This window comes from Idiotropiscis lumnitzeri, chromosome 9, assembly GCF_059441095.1.
Source record: "Idiotropiscis lumnitzeri isolate Australia: NSW breed Sydney's pygmy pipehorse chromosome 9, RoL_Ilum_1.0, whole genome shotgun sequence".
Lineage (NCBI taxonomy): Eukaryota > Metazoa > Chordata > Actinopteri > Syngnathiformes > Syngnathidae > Idiotropiscis > Idiotropiscis lumnitzeri.
This window is the reverse complement of record NC_142399.1, coordinates 12,279,644-12,295,414: the sequence shown is the minus strand read 5'-3', so window position 1 is coordinate 12,295,414 and position 15,771 is coordinate 12,279,644. Positions and strand designations below refer to the sequence as shown.

At 44.6% G+C, this 15,771-nt stretch overlaps 2 protein-coding genes across 11 annotated transcripts in view; one reads left to right on the top strand and one right to left on the bottom strand.

Annotated features, from left to right (window-relative positions):
- The window catches only part of LOC148330280 (LIM domain-binding protein 3-like), a 32,611-nt gene extending 25,173 nt beyond the window's left edge, over positions 1-7,438 (top strand). For all 3 annotated transcript variants that reach the window (XM_088304333.1, XM_088304332.1, XM_088304334.1), the window contains 5 exons: positions 650-1,004; positions 1,513-1,693; positions 4,965-5,085; positions 5,175-5,290; positions 5,929-7,438. In XM_088304333.1, the coding sequence (XP_088160459.1) occupies positions 650-1,004; positions 1,513-1,693; positions 4,965-5,085; positions 5,175-5,290; positions 5,929-6,018 (863 nt within the window). In that variant the 3' untranslated portion in view covers positions 6,019-7,438. The remainder of the gene's footprint in view (positions 1-649; positions 1,005-1,512; positions 1,694-4,964; positions 5,086-5,174; positions 5,291-5,928) is intronic.
- Positions 7,439-8,130: 692 nt separating this feature from the next.
- LOC148330279 (uncharacterized) lies at positions 8,131-15,771 on the bottom strand. Of its 8 annotated transcripts, none has more exons than XM_088304218.1 (6): positions 15,530-15,771; positions 12,685-12,726; positions 11,587-11,714; positions 10,877-10,903; positions 9,345-9,401; positions 8,131-8,497 (listed from the first exon to the last, which is right to left on the bottom strand). In XM_088304218.1, exons 1-5 carry the CDS (start codon positions 15,648-15,650, stop codon positions 9,345-9,347), a joined length of 375 nt encoding a protein of 124 aa, XP_088160344.1. In that variant the 5' UTR covers positions 15,651-15,771; the 3' UTR covers positions 8,131-8,497. The 8 variants fall into 8 exon arrangements, with proteins under 8 accessions (XP_088160344.1, XP_088160345.1, XP_088160346.1 ...); XM_088304219.1 differs by having other exon boundaries at positions 8,131-8,383; positions 9,356-9,401; XM_088304220.1 differs by having other exon boundaries at positions 9,345-9,398.

Below are 15,771 nucleotides of genomic sequence, written 5' to 3'. Positions count from 1 at the left end.
GATTGAATAGTTAGCAGGTTAGTCTATTGATTAGTGAGTTGACTAGTCAGTTAATTGGTTGATTGAATAGTCAATAAATTGGTTGTTTAACCTGTTAGTGGATTTGTTGTTCAATGTACCAGTTAGTTTGTAGTTCATTACACTTTAATGAGTGTGTAGGTGATTAATTAGTCAGTTAGTTAGTCGGTCAGTTAGTTGATTAGTCAATCAATTAGTTAGTCAATGGGTTGATTTGTTGCTAAGCTAATTACTCAACTGTATTGCATTGGTTAACTCGTTTATTAGTAAACTAGTTGGTTGAATTATTGGTTAGTCAAATTGTCGGTTGGTTAATGTATTGGTTATTTTGTTGTTTAGTTAATTGGTTGGATGTTGGATTGGTTGGTTGTTGAGGTGATTGGCTGATAGAGTTCCCCAATTCATGTTCCTGGTGGGTGTGTCCTCTGGTAATGGTCACATGGGCGCTGTTCTTTGTTGGACTAAAATGTTCTCAGAATGTCGCCAAAGTGAACCCAGATTGTCAGTCTTCCCTAATTGGGTTAGGATTTGTGCACCAGTGCACCCGATTATCACGCAACATCAATTTTCAGGACTTCCAGACTTGCCGTGCTTGGTTTATCAGCTGACTAACTCTTCCTGTCTCTTCCAGCTGCACAACAAGCCCATGCGCCGCCCCACCGCACCCAAGCTCACCCCCACCCCGCCGCTGCGCCCCAGGCGGCAGGCGGCAACCGCCCCCCGTGGGTGACCGACAGCTCCTTTGCCAACAAGTTTGACCCGGGCAAGACCACCACCACCGTCATCAAAGCGCCTCCGTTACCTCAGGCCGCGCCCCCGCCGCCCCAGTACATCCCCAACCCCTCGGTCCACAACCCCGCCCCAACCCCTGTCACTCCTAGCCCCGCCCCTTTCCCTCCTGTGGCCAGGGGGGTGGCGCAACGGGCCGAGAGGTTCGCCGCCAGCAGCCGTACGCCACTGTGTGGAGCCTGTAACAGCATCATCAGGTAACACCACGCACTTCTACTGTAATGGAAAAAAAAGGATATACGCAACATAATTTAATTGCAAAAATTCACTAAGAGTATAAAGCATACCTCCCAAGACACTCCATGTACCCAAGCTGTCTAATAACACATCCAGACTTTCAATCGTGAGGCCACATAATGCTGCACAGCTCAAGTGGAGTCATTCCATCATTGGTGTTCGATGATGCTTCACAAAAACTTAAGTTTGGTTGATAATTGGTTTGAATAGCTGACCATCTAGTCACTGACCTAGAGCATCGTTTTGGGAAAAAAATATGAACTTGACCATATTTAGACATACAAAGTTTCTACCACTGTATGTAGATACTTTCAATTTTTAAACTTGGGCACTTACTGTACCTTAATAAGGCGTTAACTTCCGCCACTGCCAAAAGCCCTTTCTTTGTATCTTCTTGAGAGGTTTGCCACCTTGCTTACCCCGGCCTGTCGGAGTCCATAAATGATGCAAATGTGCCGGCCGTCGCAGGGGTCCGTTCCTGGTGGCGCTGGGCCGCTCGTGGCACCCCGAGGAGTTCAACTGCCACTACTGCAACATGTCGCTGGCTGACGTCAGCTTCGTGGAGGAGCAGAACAGTGTTTACTGCGAGAACTGCTACGAGGAGTTCTTTGCCCCCACCTGCGCGCGCTGCAGCACCAAGGTCATGGGGGTAAGGAGTCAAAAACACCAGCTAGTCCTTTGAGTTCTACGTGGTAACAACAGCGCTTTGCTGTGACACTATTTACACACACTTGAGCTAACCACAAATACTAATACACGGACTGTTCCATGGGACGGAATGCCCTTCTCTGATTATTACAGATACCTGAAATAACCATTGACTGTCCTACACTATTCCAAACACCTTAACTGTCGTGACTATTTTAGACACCTGAACTTAGCACAAATTGCCCGACTATATTAAATACACCTTAACTAACCACAGACTGTCCGGAATTTCCAGAACAAACCAGACTCTGATACATTATTACAGATATCTGAACTCATCACAAAGGACTACCTGTTGAAAAATCCCTAATGTTCAGCACAACCGATGAGGAGTTGGACCTGTCCTCTTGAGTGGAGTGGGACTTGGCACCAATAATCATGTGCACACCGCCCGACACATCGTCAGTTGTGTGCCTCTACGTCATTGAGTGTTTCGGGCATTTTCTCACAAGACACCCTCTGCCAAGATTGACCCACCGCAGGCTGATCAGACCTGGGTGTGTGTCGCACAGTGGCACCACTTGGTCATCTTGCAGCCCATGTTGTATCCTTGCATTTCAGCCACAGCCAGTGACTGCTCCGTTCTGCTACCATGCCAAGTTATTTTATTGTGCTCCGTGGGTCCCATCCTCTGATGCCCACCTCCTTAAGGAGCTTTGTGATGGACCTGGCTACGAAATCTCTGCAGCCCATCTCCACTGGCCACACCTTCACCCACCAGCCCCGCCCCTTGGTTGATAGGTTGGTAAACCGCAGTCTCTTCCACTCGTATGCCTCATTGATTGCATCCTCCCATGGGACAGTCAGCTCAACAATGAGGACCCACTGGCAACATTGAGACCATAAGACTAGGTCTGGGCGCAGGTTTGTCTCCACAATTTGAGGTGGGAAAGTGAGCCTCTGGCTGAAGTCCACCAGCATTTCCCAATCCCGGGCTACGGTCAGTGGGCCTGACTCCAGAAGAGCTGTCTTGGTTCGCGGTTTCTCCCCTTCTCGAACGAAGGGTGTTTTCTGTGGGAAGGTAGTCCGGAGATTTAAAGGCATGGCATTGGTGGTTCCCCTCTTGGTCTCAATTTTGGCAGCCAAACACTTCAGTACCTGGTTGTGGCGCCAGGTGTATATTTCTTGTGTCAGACTGGTCTTGCACCCCACCAAGATGTGTTTAAGGCTTGTTGGGACTGCACACAGGGGACAGAGTGGTTCTTCTCCATACCAGAAGTTGAAAAGTTGAAAGTTGGTTGGAGGGGGCAGGACATCATAAGTGGTCCTGAATGATGAAGCTTAATCTATGAGCCCCCATGCTCCACATCTCGTTCCACGTGATCTTCCTCCTTTCTACGCCCTCCCATGTCATCCAGCAGCCTTGCTGAGCTTGGGAGACTGCTTTAGCACACCTGGCTGCCTCTTCCTGATGTCGCACCTCTTCCACCACCATATGCCGCCGTTCGGTTGTCGTAGCCTTTTGCCATGTAGGTTTTGCTGCTTCCAAGCCAAGGCCCCCTCTGCCTGTTGGACATGCCCCACTATGTCTCAGTGCCTGATGGCATTCTGTGCCACCTCAACTGCTGTCGATGGTTTCCATTTCCACCCTGTTGCTAGGGTTGGAACCGCATCTCTGACAAGTGGATCCCGGAATTTGGTGAGGGTCATTTCCAGCCTTGCTTTGGCACATTTGTACTCCACCACCAGGCTGGAGATTGGCAGGGAGAGGGCATACATGCTTCTCGGCAGTCCGAGCCACTTCCTCACTTGCGCTTTCACAAGCCTCTCCAGGCGGTTGGCATGGGGTAGGGTGACCTCATAGATGGAAATTGGCCACATGAGATGGGGAAGCAGTCCAAACTGAAAGCACCACAGCTTCCGCTTTCCAGGGAGAGCAGTGTTGTTGATCTGCTTAAGGCCACTGATGGTATCTTGCTTGAGTTGCTCCACCTGCTTCGAGTCCTTGAGTTCTGCGCTGTACCAGCGGCCAAGACTCTTGATTGGTGTCTCCAGAACTGTTGGTATTGCTCGTTGTTGATGTGGAACCTTTTGTTAGCAAGCTGTCCTCGGACAATGGAGATAATGCGGGATTTGCTGGGTTTAATCTCCATCCGTGTCCACTTGATGTTTCTCTGGAGTTAATCCAGCAGGCGTCTGGTACATCCGCTTGTAGTTGTTATTGTTGTGATGTCATCCATGTACGCCCTGATTGAAGGAAGACGCAGCCGATATGGAATGCCGTTGGGCCCAGGGGCTGAGGCTGTTCTTGCCCGCTTGACTGTGCCCTCAACTTTGTTCCATGTAGGGGGCCTTGTTTCCATCTGGTGCTCCGATGTTTGGATTTGTGGCACGTCATTCTGAATACTGGTTGGCACATGCCTCTGGTTGGCGGAGAAAGTCTTCTTTAGGTACTCCTCTAGTTCCCTTATGGGTGCCTTGAGGATCCCAGATTTCTCCTTACCAAAGAGGACTTTCACAAACTTTTAGGGATCTCTGATAGAATGCAGTCCTCCTTCGTTCCTTGTTTTTGTGTTGCTTTCTAAGGCATTCCACTCTTCTCAGTGTTGCAAGATGCTGCTTGATGTCCCCTTGTCGCGCCTCCAGTCCTTTCCTTTCCTCTTCTGTGGCCTTCTTGCATTGTTTTCTCAAGCACTTTTGTTCCTTCACAAGCCTCTCAGTATTTCATTGTCTCCTGGACTTGAGAGGAAATGCTGGTTCCTTCTGTGATCAAAGGTTCTTGCTTTTCACGCCAAATATCTCTACCCCATAGTTGTAAATTGTCTCTCCAGTCTTGTCCAACTTCTTCTCCACGCCTCCTTTCAGATCTTCTAGGAGTTGCAGAAGTTCTGCATCAGTAGTTTCCCACTCCTTTTTCTGACAGGTTTTTGGCCACAAGATTTGAGGATTTTGTCCATCCATCTTCCTCTCTACTGCTGTTCGTGGCTGGATGGGGTCCATAATGATGTCAGCTGGTGAAACCATGCCTGATTGAGCTTGGACTGGGGTTCTGATACCCTGTGGACTGTGGTGACTAACCTGCCACTGGGCTTCAATCAACTGATTTGCCCTACCTCTACACTATAACTGACATCTGAACTAACAAAAAACTGAGCTACACTATATCAGACCACTGAACTAATCAAAAGGAAGAGTGAGGATGTCAGACGAAATAGGATTTTTTTTTATGTTGCTTGATGTTGTCGGAGTTTACTTGCTGTGTTGCGTGGCAGGAAGTGATGCACGCTCTGAGGCAGACGTGGCACACCACCTGCTTCGTGTGCGCCGCCTGCGGCAAACCCTTCGGTAACAGCCTCTTCCACATGGAGGACGGAGAGCCGTACTGCGAGAAAGGTGCACCGCCGTGACGCTTACACGTGGTTGTGTGTTACAATTATGCAACCGGTCCGTTAACGGCTTTGCCGGTTGTTGCCCGCTGTCAGATTACGTGGCGCTGTTCAGCACCAAGTGTCACGGCTGTGACTTCCCGGTGGAAGCTGGAGATAAATTCATCGAGGCTCTCGGTCACACTTGGCACGACACCTGCTTCGTGTGTGCGGTGAGAAACACTTGCACTCTACGCCACACCCTGTCACCTCCTCCACAGAGATGAGCCCACATACACCTGCTGTACACAAATCTAAGCCATAATACAGTGGACAGACAAAAGATAAATATGTATTTAAGAACATGACAAAACCACAAAGAAATCAAATAGGATTCATCATACTTACCAGAGTTGCTGATTATGAAATGTATTAACATGTGCAAAACAATGCGGACTTGTTTTGCTTAACAAACTTGGCTGTAAACCATTTTGCTCTGTCCATGGAAAAATGCTGATGGCATCAAGGGTCAGCGCTCTGGCCCTGTGAAGACGAATCTGAAATGTGATTGGTTAAATAAACAGTCCCATTACTTGTATACAGTAGTTGAAGTTTTGGGGTCACTGACGGTGTAGTGGTACACTCGCCTGAGTTGTGTGCGGGCAGCGTGGGTTCAGTTCCCACTCAGTGACGGTGTCTATGTCAGCCCTGTGACTGGCTGGCAACCAGTTCATGGTGTAGTGCGCCTTTCTCCTGAGGAGAAGCGGATCAGTTTATGGATGGATGGATTTTTGTTAGGTCAAAAAAAGCTTGGTTCTGAACATTTGTTATCAGTGTAAAGTGTACGTTGACTTTGTTGTTGTCGTTTCAGGTGTGTCATGTGAACCTGGAGGGTCAACCCTTCTACTCCAAGAAAGACAAACCTCTGTGCAAGAAACACGCTCACGCCATCAATGTGTAACCAGAAAACCACTTAAACACTCACACACACCTGCTGATCATCACTTCTACACGAATGTGCAAAAACAAAAAAAGCCCTGCAACACTTTGTTTTCACTATCTTTTGACAGTCACTTTTTCACGAGCAATTTACACAAACAAACAGTAAACCAGATGTAAATCATGGGAAAAAAATGAAAAATCAATTTGTTTTTTTTTTTTTATTATTATTTCAAGTTTTAATTCGGAAAGAAATCCCAGCTAAGCAGTTGTTTTTGGTGCTCAGGCTAACCAAAGGCTATCCTACACTATGTCAGCCCCCTGAACTCAACATAGATTGTCCTACACTCTGACAAAACCCTAAACCAACCAACCACATACTCATCCACATTTTTACTGACACTAACGAATCACATACAGTACTGAACTTCATTATTACAGACCCTTGAACTCACCACAGGCTGGCCTACACATTTGCAGACACCTGAACTAAGCACAGATCATCAGTACAACACACATCTGTTTCTCCTTAAATTTCAAGCAATTTTTCTTTCGGAACGTGTGCTATTTATTTTTCGTGGGTCACTCCTTCATTTGGTGCTCATCAAAAGTGATTTATATAATCTAATATGAGTTTTATTTGATTTTTTTCCTAAAACATCCAGCAGTTTCTTAGAGTGGCACTTGTTTTACTTTATTTTTGAGTAGATACGACAAGGCAGGAAAAGAAGTTTGTGTTTTTCCGCGAGTAGAGAAAATGCAAGGACAACAAGCAGCTGAAAGAATTTCTGGATGTACTCTGTCCTGTTTGCCTGTTGCTACAAAGCATGAATGAAGGTCCCCATGAAAGGTGGAGAACATGGAGAAAGAGAAGAAGAAAAAAAAAAAAGCTTCCAAAGTGTGCAAATGTACCGCAGTGTAATCGTGCCTTAAACACACCGTGAGTGGTGTGCGTGGTTGCACATCCACCTTTTACAGCATTTTCTATTCACGTCAATGTGTGTGCATGCCCCTTGTTTGTTGCCTCAGTTTTTTTTTTTTTTTTTTTTGCGTTTGTGCCGACACCGGAAGGAAGAAAGGAAGCGAGGGGTAAATGACGAACTGAAGCCAAATCAAGTTCATCTGACATGACAAGAATTATTTTTGCTGCAAGTGGAATAAAGTCAAACATAAGCTTCATGTCTGATGAAATAGATCATTTTCATTGTAGTTATTTCCACTTTATTTGTGTTTTTCTGTTACAGCCTCCCCCCAAAAAGCGTTTGTGTTTTAAAGGAGAAGTCATCCGCTTGCACTTCTGCTAGTCATTTGACAAGTGGCACCTGATATATTTAAGTCGATTGAAGACACTTTTCTCAGTTGACAATCAGATTGGTTAAAAAATCAACATTGTGTTATTAAAGACGTCCTTTATCCGCACATTTATTTACATTGCAAACGACAGCTACCCTCAACGCCATGATGCCATGTGTGCCAATCTCTCCAGTACACACTGAAACCTCTGCGTTAATCCCCCCATATTTCAATTTTGAATTCTGGTAGACTATGTACACTGCTACTCGCACTCCACCGTGTTTATCCTTAGATGCACCAGTATAGATTTTTTTTTTTTTTTACAAAATCACCATAAGTGGAAATATACCTCTCTAATTGCCGCTCTCCTTCGAACGCGTCCTGGTTGATAGTGCACCAGTGATATCACTTTGGGCGACGCTCGTGTCTTTTGAAACTATAAAAGAGTAATAAATCAATATAAATGTCTATTGTATGAAAGCTTTTATTCGCTTAACGGTGTGGTTGTTTGATACTGAATTACCCCACCAAACGCCTCGTTCGGTGGGCCGTTACATAGCAATGCCAGTGCCGCACTTCCGGTTCTCTTCCGGGTTCTCTGTGCGCTGAACTCCGCGGACTGCCTTATCGTGTTTCAAAAGTATGTGACACTCCTCTCCTCCCGAGTGAGTCCCTTTTTTTCGGCACCACACCAATATCCCAAAATAAGTTTACTTGTTGTGCAGTTTAGACGCATTCTGAATTGTCACACATAATCCCAACGCCACAAATTTATCGGAGTACAGTAGTCCCATTCGGAACAACACCAGACAGATTTCTAAATAAAATCAGCACATCCGGATGGACGACAAAGGTAACTTTATTTCATTTGTCTTGTCTTATAAAAGGAAGTAGCACTGAAGCTCAGTTAATATTGGCGACACTGACTGCAGATAAGTGTGTGGTGATTGTTTAGTAGTGTTTCTTGATTTAGCCACATGCACGACAAAAGGTATCAGACATGTTTGTGACATCCAGCCCTGTGATTGGACACTTAAAGCAGCACTGTTGCGCCCTGGTGACGTCACTACACACGCCGACCAATCAGCCGAGAGCTGTGTGGAGAGAGGGCGTAAAAGAGGGAGTGGAGTTAAGACATCACGTGGGAAAAGGCGGGGATTGGTCTTCTTTTTCATTGGACGAGCACAAACAGGAAGTGAGTGCTGATGCTGGAAGAGTAAAAAAAAAAGTCACTTCAAATATGACTATATATTCACATATATTGTTAACCTAATCCCGCGACCCGAGTGAGGAGAAGCGGTACAGATATTGAATGAATGAATGTTAACCTAATAGCGCAATTGAATACGTCATATGTTTTCTGAAAATGAGAAGTAGACTTTGTTGATTGCCATGACACTATCCATCCATCCATCTTCTGTACCGCTTCTCCTCAGTAGGGTCGCGAGGGGTGCTGGAGCTTATCCCAGCTATCTTTGGGCAGTAGGCGGGGGACACCCTGAACTGATTGCCAGCCAATTGCAGGGCACACGTAGACAAACAACCATCCGCGCTCACACTCATACCTAGGGGCAATTTAGAGTGTCCAATTAACCTGCCATGCATGATTTTGGAATGTGGGAGGAAACCGGAGGAAACCCACGCAGGCATGGGGAGAACATGCAAACGCCACACAGGATGGCCGGAGCCGGAATTTAAACCCACGACCGATGCTGGCTCTCACTGTGAGGCCATCGCGCTAACCAGTCGGTCCACCGTGCCGCCCGCCATGACACTAATACACTGAAAACTTTATTTTATTTAAAAATGTTCCGCTTAATTTGTTAGCATAGTAGCCTAATTCAATACATTATTTATAAAAATGTTTTCTGAAATAGAGAAGTTGATTCAAACTTTGTTGATTCCCATTACCTGGATGATGGAAAATCATACACATACATATTTTAAAAGCACCCTTTTTCTGTATGTGTGCAATTCTTCCAGTTAAAAAGGCCCTTGGCAATGACTCTTAAAAGCTAATGAAATGTTAACTGTCCATTACCTTTGTTTACTCACCTACTGAGTACCTTGTTGGGTCTGTTCTCCATCTTCTGTTTTTGGAGAGTCAGTCTGCTGGAAAAGGCAGCACACAGGTCACATGACCACCGCCATCTTGTTCTGCCTCAGTGTACTATGACAGTGTTTCACCCAGTAGCTATTTGTTCTTAATTTCAGTATTCTCATGGTTACATAACTGTTCCTGTCGCTTGTCTTTGAGTGATTGTGGGTTTGTTTTAATCGCTAGTCGTTAATGTTGAAAAACTAAATTCTTTTACAAATTAGCATCCGCGTAATGCACTGTATTTTGTTGAGATTTGGTAGCTATGCGACAAGCTTGTCTCATAATTTCATGTCACTGGCCTGTCTAGTATACATGCTTCACATTTACTGGCAGTCAGTCAAATTCCCATAAACAAGTTGGAATTGGCTAAAATGAGGTGAAAGTGGCCACTTCAAACCAAAATGGCAGACTTCCTGCCTCTTTTTGGGAATGGCTTCTTGACACTTTTTTGCAGGTATAGTCATGATAAACCAGTCAAACTGGTTCCAGGGTCAGAAGTATAGCCCCAAAAATCCAGACAGTGCTACTGAACCAATTTCTGACTGCCACACACAAAACCCCTATGAATAAAAGTGATTGATAACAAATGGGGCTGCAAATTTTAAATATTTTTAGAATTGAGTATTCGACCACTCATTCAATCAATTAACCGGGTAATCGATTTAAAAATATATATTTTTCATTATTAAACAGCAATACCAATATAAAATGTGCACATGAGGTGCAAGTATTTATTTTATTCACTTGGGGTCACTCTCGTCACGTTTTACACCATAGTATGAATATGAAAGGCAGGGGCTGGCCTGGTGGGTGACGTGGGTGTCAGCAAATGGTAGAAAATTGGAACGATGGTGCCACAGCAAGACCATATTCCAAATAATATTCAAGCCCTTGTGAAAGTAAAGATGACAATGGGGTCCAAAATCAAATTAGTAGGATGAGAAAGTTGATTAGCCATTATTAGAAGCAGATTGACGACGTCACATTCTGCAGTCGTCGCAAAAAATGTAGTAAGTAAAAGATCTAATACACCTTCCAAATGGCAAAGGAGATTAAGAGATGGTTTCATCGTCATTACAAACAGCAGATTCATTTTAGTGCATTTGATAAGATTTAGCGTTTCACTGAGTTATACCGTAGTTTTTTCATTTTGTTTCATGAACTTTACAGTATGCTGATTTCATCAGCCATGTTCCTATGAACAGCACAGTATGTATCTTTTAAATAAATGAAGGCATGAGAGAGAAATTTACTCCATTACCCACGAGAACCCAAGTCCCCACTTTTTGGGTGGCATCACTTGAAATAATGAAATTTCCCCCAAAGTCAGATTTTTTTTTCTCACATAGCAAATCATTACTTGCAATGACTTCAAATAATGTGTTAAAAGCGCGAATAAGCAGCAGCGGTAGAATTCACAAGCCCAAGAGTATCATGCCATGCAATCTGTCAGTCATTCATCAAGTCCATCCAACAAATCAGGCACCTCCTCGGTTGCTGGTACCGCCTCCTCCTGTTTCCATCCAGTCCAGATACAAACAGAAACAAAGACAATCCGTTATAATCGGGACAAAAGTTTACTGACAAATCTCCCTGGGGGCCACATTTGAGGAAATAAAAAAAAGATATTATGCTTGTAATTGACTATGATAACGGTTTAAAATGCAAATAGACTCCAAGCTATAATCCCAAATCACTTTAATGGCATTTCAAACTGAAGCAACGTCGATTAATCAATGACATCGTTGATATTTCTGCAGCACAGTACAGCGGTCCGTGACCTTTTTAGCCGAACTGACCTGTTTCACATTGAGGCATATTTCAAGGGAACAGTTTGGAGCCCAACAAAACCAAATGGTTAGTGATATGAATCATCTGACATTGGAATCAAAATAACCGAAGCTAGACACCACTTTGTCAACTGTGTGGCCTTGTTGGCTGGACATTCCGCGGCTCCACAGAGCGTTGCAAGTCCGGCGACAGAAGCAAGACAAAAGTCCTCTTTATGTAAATTTGTCGACAAAATGCCAAACACACATTTGTGATTTGGCGACTTCATGTGTTGAACGTCAATGTAACGTGAGTAATCAGTTCAACCCCTAGTTCGGTCTAGAGAAAAAAAAAAATCACTCCGAATTGTTTTTTTGTTAAATGGGGAAAAAAGTGCAAACTCTGTCAGAAGCTGTCATGGCTCACCACAGTGACGAAACCAGTGGATAAGGCGGCGTTCTCCACGCTGTCCACTGTAGCCTGGGCGACCTCGCTAGCCCCGGCAACGGCGGCGTCGGCCACAATGTTGGCCTGCTCGGTTGTCTTCTGGGACACTGGAAGGACACCCGGACATCAACATGTCGTAGTCTGTGTTGGGAATCACTCATCGACACTATTTACGTAGCTCGCTTTTCGGTGAAAAGTCGTTATCATATTTTCCAAGAACAGTCCGAAAATGCCGCTCCACATTTCCCTTCTTTGGTATTCCGTAGACTGGCAGATGAGGCAAACGCACTTCGACAATGTAATCGTGAAAAACAACTCCTCCTCCCATTCCGTATGAAAGTGATACGTTTTTTGTCTTCTTACTTGGTCCAGCACCCCCACTCATGTTTATACCCTTCCTTGAGTTCAAGAGAATAAAACAAGGGCTTAAAATTGGAGGTAACCAACTCGCTAGCTTGTTAGTTGTGCTGCACTTAGCATCGTAGTTTGCGCATGCGTGGTGACCTTTGTGTTACAGAAAAAAAAATCAGGCGTCATCTGACTGGGTGCCCTGTATCAATCACATGACGGATAATGATAGGCTGACGTTTATTTTTTAATGTCATGCAATCTACCCATACTATCTTTGCGATCGACTGGTAGATTGCGATCGACGTAATGAGCACCCCTGATTTACTGTCATCAACGAATATATTCATCAAGTACATTTTTCAATCGGAAGGTGTGGAAGAGGGGTCTCACCAAGCTTGTCTGGAATGCAATAACTAACAGATCCGTGAGGATGGTGATGTTGCATGAGGTTGTCACTGCTTTTGAGTTGAAGATCAAGATAAAAAAAAGTTATCAATCTTGTTTTGCCACGTCGTTCATGAAGGTGAGAAATGTCGGAAATGTTGGAAGTCAGGCAAGTTGAGGTAACTGACACTGGGACAGAGAATGTCTTTGTATGGTATAAACTAGGATATGTGTCACAGTAGGCAGGAGAAAGTGTGTGGTAGGGCCGGGGGGGCAAAACCAATGCCTGTTCTCCTGATGAACGGGTGAGTAGGGATCGAGTGAGTGATTCAGTTTTCATACCTGTATTGACGCCGGTCACCACGCCCTCCATCGTCTTGTTTCCTGGAAATGACACATGAGGGACATGATAAGCGTGCATGTTTGGAAATGAGTACGACTTAATGAACTGCACTTCTGAGCTCGGTTAGCCACTTCCATTGTTGTTCACGGTTTAAAATCTATGGATTATTAACAATGTAACGAGATCACACCGCCGCACCATGACAATATGGGAAAAATGATGAGATGAAGCCATAATCAGCATATTTTAAAGGTAAACAAATGCTGGGGGAAAGTAGACTGAAAAAAAATGAGTGGAATTTACTCAATTTTATTTCATCAAGTGGTCGCAATAAGTTAAAATCATTTTGATCCAGGTATGAGTGATTTCATGTAATTGACGCCCCCTCGAAAAAGATTTTGTAATTGCCTAGAGATGCCACAAGAGGGCGGCAAAGGATTACATGAAACCACTCATCTGTTACAGCTGCAGCTGTTATGAAATGCACAGAGCTGGGCAGTCCATCCCAAGGGTGGAACTGTACGACCCTCCCGCCCGGCCAGACGCACATATTTGGGATGGGGGGGTGACAAATTTAAAAAACGGGTTCAATTATTAATAATTAATAATCAATTAAGGCCGGAAGTGGATTCTAGTTCGGCCCACAAATCAGCCCTCATGCGTGTTGTTTCAGGCATAGCTTGAGACCGCTATGCGGTATAGCTTTAAGAATACTCGGCAGCGAGGCTTATGTTTAAATTTGAGTGATCATATCATCTGCTTTGTGTTTGACCTCTAAGATGCCATTTTCCTGACTTAATGCAGGGCCTGGCAAGTAACCAGGACTCGCTCCGCCTTTCTTCTCTGATGCGCCCACTGCAACATCCTTGAGGTTGCCATTTCATTGCAACATTTCAAAATTAAATCCAGCGTGTGGGCAGCCAGCGGGCCTCCTGTTGCGTATCCTTGCTCCAGTTCATGATTTTTAGTCCAAAAAATGTTATCCTTGTGTGACATCACAAGCTTTTCAACTCCAATTGAAGGAACAAACAGCTGCTCTGTGTGTGTGTGTGTGTGCGTGTAGGGGTGTGTGTGCATGTGTGTGTATGCTCGCTGATGTTTGAGTCCATCCAGCCAACACCACAGAATCTATATCTTTGTGTGGTCTTTATCTTTGCTGCTGTAACACCTCAAATTTCCCCATTGTGGGACTAATAAAGGACATCTTTATCTTATCTTTATCTTTAGAATCATTGTTCCCACTCGTCACGCGCTACGCTGTGCTCCCCTCGACGCCCTTTGGTTGGCGCCATAGTATTGATGTCATCCCTTTTGGAATATTTACACTTTTTCTGATCTTTTCTGGACATTGCAGTGAAGAGGAAAAATTGCACTGGCTTAAGGTTTCAAATTGTGCTTTAGACTTTTTTTTTCTTAGCGCTCGCAGTTTAATCACGCGATGACATCACGTCTCGTTAACTATTAGAAAAGACTAAATGAAGCTCCGCCCATCAGTTGAAAAGAGCTGCTAAGAAGCAAGTTGCCACCAGATGGCGCCTGTATTATATATCCATAAAGTGGTGCCTTGAAAATACAATTTGGTCATCCCTTGGCCACGTTTGTATCCATGTTTTGGATATTGAGGATACATAATAAATAACTATCTATATGTGTTGCTCCACTGCTTGTGTTCTAATAGCCATTGCTTGAAGCTTTATATCTCTGCTGCGTAAATGCTATTCATTAGCCCACCTGTGGTGTTTCCCATTATGTTTTAGCATTAAGCTCGTGGACTTAAAGGCAAAGTTGGATAGGGGTTTTAAAAACACGTAATTCTCTTTGTTTAATGAGGATGGCCGAGTGGTCTAAGGCGCCGCGTTCCGGACCCAGTCTCCCCAGGAGGCCTGGGTTCGAATCTCGTGGCTGCCAGGATGGCAGAGTGGTCTAAGGCGCCGCGTTCAGGACCCAGTCTCCCCAGGAGGCCTGGGTTTGAATCTCGAATTTCCCCATTGTGGGACTAATAAAGGCATTATTAAAAAAATAAACCGGGAATGGAAATGGACGACTGGTGAAAATAATTCATTGATTGATCGACAGCTAAGCATTTTACAATAAATAGATAATATTTTTGGAAATCATTTAAATACCTCGTTTAATTCTCCAACCCCTCCGAATTTACAGAACAGTGAACATTTTCGAATTTCTGTAGTCCACCATTTTTCTTCTTCAAAACAATGATCAACAATTTTTCCCATCTCAAGTATCAAACAAGGAAGTGCATTATAATTAATTTATGTTTGTGCATTTTTTGTCAATTATTTTTTTTTTTTAAATTTTTTTTTTTTGGGAACAAAGGGATGGGAATTTTTTTTAACTGTAATTTCTAAATCCTCGACATAGGTCATCGCAGCACCAATGATCGTCAATATAGTGAGGAATGTCTTTTACTCTAACTTGGAGTCACATTGCAATTTGGTTTTCTCTTCTATTTCTATTCCTCCATCTCAACAACTCAGTCTTGCCAGGGCCACACCCATAGCTCCGCCAGGACTTCTTCTCCAAGCGTGCCCCTCCTCAAGCTACTCCTCCTCCGTCCTGTCCTGAACCTTCCTCCACATACTCTGCATGACCCTGCGTCTCTGTCATTTGGATTTTAATTTTTAAAATGGCACTTCTGCCGCAGTCTCCCATCCCTCGCTCCCTCCTGGGCTTCACCCATGGACAAATAATTAATTATATTTTGGGAAGCTTCATCCTCGCAAATCACAACATAATATGAAATATTCCCTTGTTTTACCCTTTGAAACAATGTGCACTTGTTTGCTATCGTCATCATGAAGCAACATTTGGCCTTTGCACACTCACCGACGTACATGACCCCCTCCTTGGTCTTGGCGGCGGCCTCCTCCACGCCAGCTTTGGTCTTCTCTGCGGCGGCCACCACGCCGTCTTTGGCGATGGAGAACCCCTTCTTCAGAACGTCCATGATGCTTTGCTGCTGCTGCTGCTTCTTGTGCTGTCTTGACTGTCCCACCCTTGTCTGCTCTGCTCTTCCTGCTAATGAAGGAGAGGGAAAGAGAGGGGAGGAGGTGAGGACGTGCGGGGCA